The sequence below is a fragment of the Perna viridis genome, chromosome 13 (genome assembly GCF_037379345.1).
Source record: "Perna viridis isolate PV_CMFRI_1.1 ecotype Kerala chromosome 13, ASM3737934v1, whole genome shotgun sequence".
NCBI classification, from domain to species: domain Eukaryota; kingdom Metazoa; phylum Mollusca; class Bivalvia; order Mytilida; family Mytilidae; genus Perna; species Perna viridis.
In genome coordinates, this window is record NC_142457.1 from 7605741 (window position 1) to 7611740 (window position 6000).

At 30.0% G+C, this 6000-nt stretch overlaps 1 protein-coding gene across 8 annotated transcripts in view; it reads left to right on the forward strand.

The window, feature by feature from the left end:
- The window catches only part of LOC148599421 (villin-1-like), a 53078-nt gene extending 48366 nt beyond the window's left edge, over positions 1-4712 (forward strand). For all 8 annotated transcript variants that reach the window (XM_088557062.1, XM_088557069.1, XM_088557064.1 and 5 more), the window contains one exon: positions 369-4712. In XM_088557062.1, coding sequence (XP_088413188.1) covers positions 369-482 — 114 coding nt within the window. In that variant the 3' untranslated portion in view covers positions 483-4712. The remainder of the gene's footprint in view (positions 1-368) is intronic.
- Positions 4713-6000: the final 1288 nt, after the last annotated feature.

A 6000-nucleotide genomic window follows, 5' to 3' on the forward strand; every position in this document is an offset into this window, starting at 1 on the left:
GGGATCTTTCTGTTTCTTGATAAGAAATAAAGTATAAAGAGATAAAAAAAAGTCTGGATATGTTGAGAATCACCTCTCTGTCTGTCTTGTCTGTTTTAAGTTATATGTCTTGATAAAAGATGAAGTATTTGGAGCTAGCTTTCCACCAAGAACAAATTTACTATTCCTGACATGGTATTCACCTTGTATGTCCTCCCATTTGCCAATAAATACAACAATATCAAGAAATTTATAGAGCTCATAATCTTCATAAATGTATATAATTTTGTGGTTTTAAATTACAGTGTGGTATGTCTTTTATGGTATGTATGCAATTGCAAATTTTTTAATAAGATTTATTTTAGTACGAGATTTATTTTCTTTTCCAGATCCATCTTAGTCCAGAAGACTTTGACAAATGTTTTAAAATGAAATATGAAGCTTTTGTAACAAAGCCACAATGGAAGCAACAAGAACTTAAGAAGAAACTAGGACTTTTTTAATTTAATTTGTATATAAATATTCATTATCTTTTATTCATGAATGCTTATAAATATTCATGAGTTTACGAATTTAGTACTGTTTATGAATATTTATAGAACAGTCATGAATATTCATGCTCACAACTGCTTTTCAGGAACTGCTTGGGATTATGGGATATGTGTTTGTTCACTGTAATACAGATTGTAATCATGAACTTAACAAGAAATTCTACCAATCAATTTGTGCTTCCCATAATGCATCATTAATCATACCTCAAAAGATTATATATTTCATATAACGTGTATTAAAAACAAAAATATGTCATTAGACAGTAAGGAATAATTTCAATGTGTATTAAGTAATAATTTAAAGATATTTTTTTCCTTTGTGCATTTGATAGACAGTGACAAATGTTTAGAAAAAAATGGTGAATTTTGCATTTTCTAGACGTTCTCGATACTAGCTGATTTTTATTGCTGCCACTTGATTGCTGCATACTAGAAACAAAAATTTGATTGCTGTTCTGTCATCTTTAGCTTGCAATGTATGTATTTTTGTAAATACATTTTTGGGGGTAAAATCTTGAATTACAAATTTAGCAAAAAATGCAGTTACTGGACCCGTATTGGCATTATTGTGCATCCTAGTTGTCTGGACAGCTGTCTTTTTTACACATATCAAATTTTTTTTTATATTTTTGTGTACTTTTTTGAGAGAGCAATATACATATTTATCGGTTTTGTTGAATGTTATATAATATATTCAGATCTTTTTCATGTTATGGTTGTGCTAATTTCTGCATTATTATTGTGTTAATTTCTGCTTTTTAAAATGTACTATAATAATTATATGAGTTATAGATTTTGTAATTACCTGTAAAATGCATGAATTTTTAAAAAGGGTAAAACTGTTTTTTCAGTAACTCTTTAAAAGTGGTAAATGCATGGTATATCATTGAAAATAGACATGTGATAACTGAAATTTAAATGAAAAATTAGTGAAAAAATTATGTTAACTGATAAGTAAGGCAACTTTTCCATAATGAGTTTATGATAATTAAGTTTAATTTTAACTGTACCATCAAAATGAAAATTAAATTGGTAGGAAAATCTGACAATGTATTTATAGGTATTTATCCTAGTCAGACAGCAGATAACTAAAAGATGAAACCTTATATGGAGGTAGAAATTACAATAGTGAACTTTTCTTTTCCTGCTAGTGTTTATTTAAGAATCTCAAATTAAAACTTATTTTTCTTGCTATTTTTTTAAACTCTGAATATTTAAATATGCCTTTAAGCCATGTTGCCCATTTTTTCTTCCTTTTAATTTTTCTAATTGGCATAAAGTCAATAAATACTTAATTATTTGAGCTTTATCAAATTTGTTAAATTTGTTTGCATAAATGAATCAATATGACGGATTATTTAATCTATGCATTTTTGGGTAAAATATTTAGGAGGGCATTTTTCTGAAAATCCTGAAGATTTCTGATTATAATTTTTAAGCATTGTTATCAATCCTTTCATATAACTTACATTCATCTTGTGCAATAAATTATGACACATTTCAATCTTGCATAAAATCAAAGTATTGATATATCATAAATCTATATCCATTTGAAGTTGGTTGGTAGTTTACATTCTTTAGCTGTTGTCAGTTTTGTTTCAAATATTACTAGCAAAAGTGTACATGGTTCTTATATGAAATTTAAAGTTGTTAAAATATTGATACAAGCACAGGGCAGATTCTGAAAGGGGTGGGAGTTACATGTAATCTTATACTCATTTTTTATCAAATTTCACGTAATTTTAAATGTTTTGAAACCAGTCCCTCCCCTCAGATCTGCCTCTGTAGAAACTTGTTACTTACTGTTGTACATTAATGCTTTCAAGACTTTAATATGGTTAGAAGTTTCCCTATTGACAGCCTTAGTGTGCTTTAGTGTCTTGTAAATGGACCAATACCTTACATTATAGTATATAGATTGGTATGGTAGATTTTTAGAGGGACTGTTTTTTTTGTACATGGGCTTTTTACATTCCAATTTTTATGTATTTATTTATTTATTTAATTTTTTTTTGTATTTCAAATTTTTTTTATAACATCAACAAGGCCATTCCAACTTTAGTTTTTTTTACATTTTTGCATTTGTTATTAAAAAAATATCTGCTCCAAATTACCCTGAAATAGTATCCAAATGGCCCTAAAATAGTCTCCAAATAGCCCTAGCATAGTGTCCCTATGGCCCGAGCATTGTTTCCAAATTAAAATACAGAACTTACACTTAATGACACCGGAACTACAGGAATTGTAGTTAATTTGGTGGAAAGTGTGACTGTAATATACTGCCAATATACAATGTCAGAAAAAAAAAGAAATTTTGTAAAGTTTAATTACAGTGAAACCTGTCTAAACAGAACCCTGTATAAACCAGTAACCTGTGTAAACCAAACATCTTCTGAAGTCCCTAATGGGGAAACAATCACCGTATACTGAAATCGCAGTATTTTTTGGGATGATTCAGTTCAGGGTATGTTGTGGCCGCCTATGATACTAATGGTACGATGCTATTTTTTAATTAAATTTATTGGTATTAGTACATGTATTATAGCTAGCATTATTTTAATGAAGCTGAGAAAAAAATAAAATATTGCTTAAATGTTTTATTTCAAATCGAATGATGGATCAAATCCTTACTTTTTATTTCCTGTCGTCCATAGGCAGCTTTGTTTTGTTTGTCATGGCGGCATTCATGAAGGAGACACGTCTTAAAATGTATCGTGATATGTACTGTCAAACCTATCCAATATCGTGATATGTATCATTTGAAAAAAAATGTATCCTTACACCCCTCGAAGCCCCTTCATATCAATTTTAATATTTTTGAACCTGTATAATTCGACTAAATCTTTCAGTCCAGAAGAGGTCTGGTTTAGACAGGTTTTACCATACAATAACATAGTCACTGTGTTGCCATGATTTCAGTGTTTGTCATTGTAATGTCATGATTTCACTGATTATGTCATTGTGAAATCTTGATTTTAGTGATTATGTCATTGTTATGTTATGATTTCAGTGATTATGTCATTTTGATGCCATTAATTTCATTGATTTTGTCACTGTGATATCATGATTTCAGTGGTTTTGTTATTGAAATGTCATGGTTTTCAGTGATTATGTCATTGTAATGTCATGGTTTTCAGTGATTATGTCATTGTAATGGTATGGTTTTCAGTGATTGTATCATTGTAATGGAATAGTTTTCAGTGATTGTGTCATTGTAATGTCATGGTTTTCAGTGATTGTGTCATTGTAATGGCATGGTATTCAGTGATTATGTCATTGTATTTGTCACAATCACTGTGATTGTGTCACTATGGTGTTGTGATTTTGTTGATTATATGGCTGTGGTATCATACTTTCTTTTACTTCATCAGGATTGTCACGGTTTCAATGTTATTGCCAAAGTCACTATTATCAATTTTCATAAGAATTAAAGGAATTAATCGCTACTGTGAAAATGATCCTATTGCCAAAAAAATTCTTCACAAACGCAAAAGATTTGGAATATATTGTATTACTAATAACAAACAAAAAAAACAATTTTGGTTCCTTTTATTAATGTTGTACCATTCAAGATATTGAGAAGTATTTTTTTTAGTTGATTGAAAAAAGAAAAGTTTTTAATTTTTTTCTATAGACCATGTTTTTGTGTAAATAGAACCATTTATCAATGACCTTTGAACTAAAATTGTAATGATAACTATAAAGGGAAATAGTATTTACATGTAGGTTATTTCCAAAAATAATTGTATGCATAATCAGAGCTTTACTTTTCATTATAAAGCTTTTCATTTTTTTTTACAAGTGTATGATTTGATATGAGTTTTTTTCAAACAGCTGATGTTTATGTCTTGTTTGCTGTTCTTTTTGCTGTTTTCTTTATGGACGGTTCAAACTGACTAGGCATGATTTTACAGTGGAGAAAATGCCTATGTGTTGTTGCTTGTTAACATTTTTAATTTCAATATAAACAGCTGTTTTTGCCTCTTTATACAAGGGTTGTTCACTAATTAACTAATTTGTAATGAGTTATTTCCCCTTCCTTCAAGAAAATATCTTCACATTTTTTGTTATAGTATTTTTGCAGGGTCATATGTTAACTGTTAATTGTATGCACTTATTTACTTTCGACGTTTTTTGTTTTAGTAGTCTATATTATACAAATTAAATGTTATATATACAGGTGGAACTTTGCATTTTTATACAACGACAAAAAATGTGCGGTCTTATATGTTATGGCCCCATTGTCAGAAAAAAGTGTCAGAGGATACATTTTTTCATGAAATAACTTTAGTTGTGGTTTACCAATTGTTCTGGAATTTTGATATGATTTTACTAACCAATAAAAAAGGTTCCTATCTAATTTGAGCTGTGTGGCCCCTACCATTTTAGAAAGAGGGGCCAAAAATGGTAAAATAGGTGTTTTATTAAAACCCATGTAGAATGTTTGGTTTTTTTTTTTCAATTTTAATTTTTCTTTTTTAATTGGGTTCCTTATTCTGGTAACAAATATATCAGCAGATTTTATGTGTTTTGGTCCATTTTCAAGCTATAGGGGGTCAAAGTTGGGCAAAGCTCTAATAATTCAACTTGATTATTTTTGGTCCCATTTCAAATTTGTTTTTTTATTTGATTCCTCATAAAAATTCCTGACTGTGTTTTTCAATCAGATTTTACTTATCTCCTATGGTTTTCCAGTTATAAGGTGTCAAAGGGGCCACATCCTAAAAAAATCAACTTGGTCAGATTTCAAAAAAAAATTATTGGATTCCTCATAAAATTTACGATCAGATTTCAGATTTTTCTTATGGTATAAAAATAAGAACCTTATGTATAAAAATAAGAACCAAACTTGGTATAAATGCTTCTTTAGGTCTTCTGCATAGAACTGATGTGGGGATTATTGATGTGCCGAAAAAAACATTGCTGCCATTACTAAAAATAGAACATAAGGGGTAGAGAGGAGTTTTTGGATATATGTCTGACACCCATAAGTTTAGCTAACTTATGGCAGGAAAGAAGTGATCTATCTGTTAGTAAATTTTTGTTTTAATCTGTTCAGCTATGTTGGAGTTATTGCCCCTTTTCGAAGTTTTTTTTTGCTATTTTTAATGTTATTTCTTTCAAAAGTCTGCTCTGAACTAAACCACCAATTAAAATGTTGTTGTTGGTTGGTTGGGGCTTAACGTCCGAGCAGCAATATTTCAGCTATATTCAGACAATGAACATGAAATTGATGATAAAATGAGCATGAAATGATGATGAAATGAAAAAGGGATGGGACACAAGGACAATGGGGTCAATAATTTTTTATTGCCACTGTAAATAGGGAGAGGTGGGTAGGGTCGGGCAATTTAGCCTCCTGTGGCGGAGCCCTATGGTTCCTACTCCGGGAGAATACCACAGTAGTGTTCTTTAACGTGGGAGGAACGTGGCATCTTTCCCAACACGGCGCACCACTATGGTTTGCGGT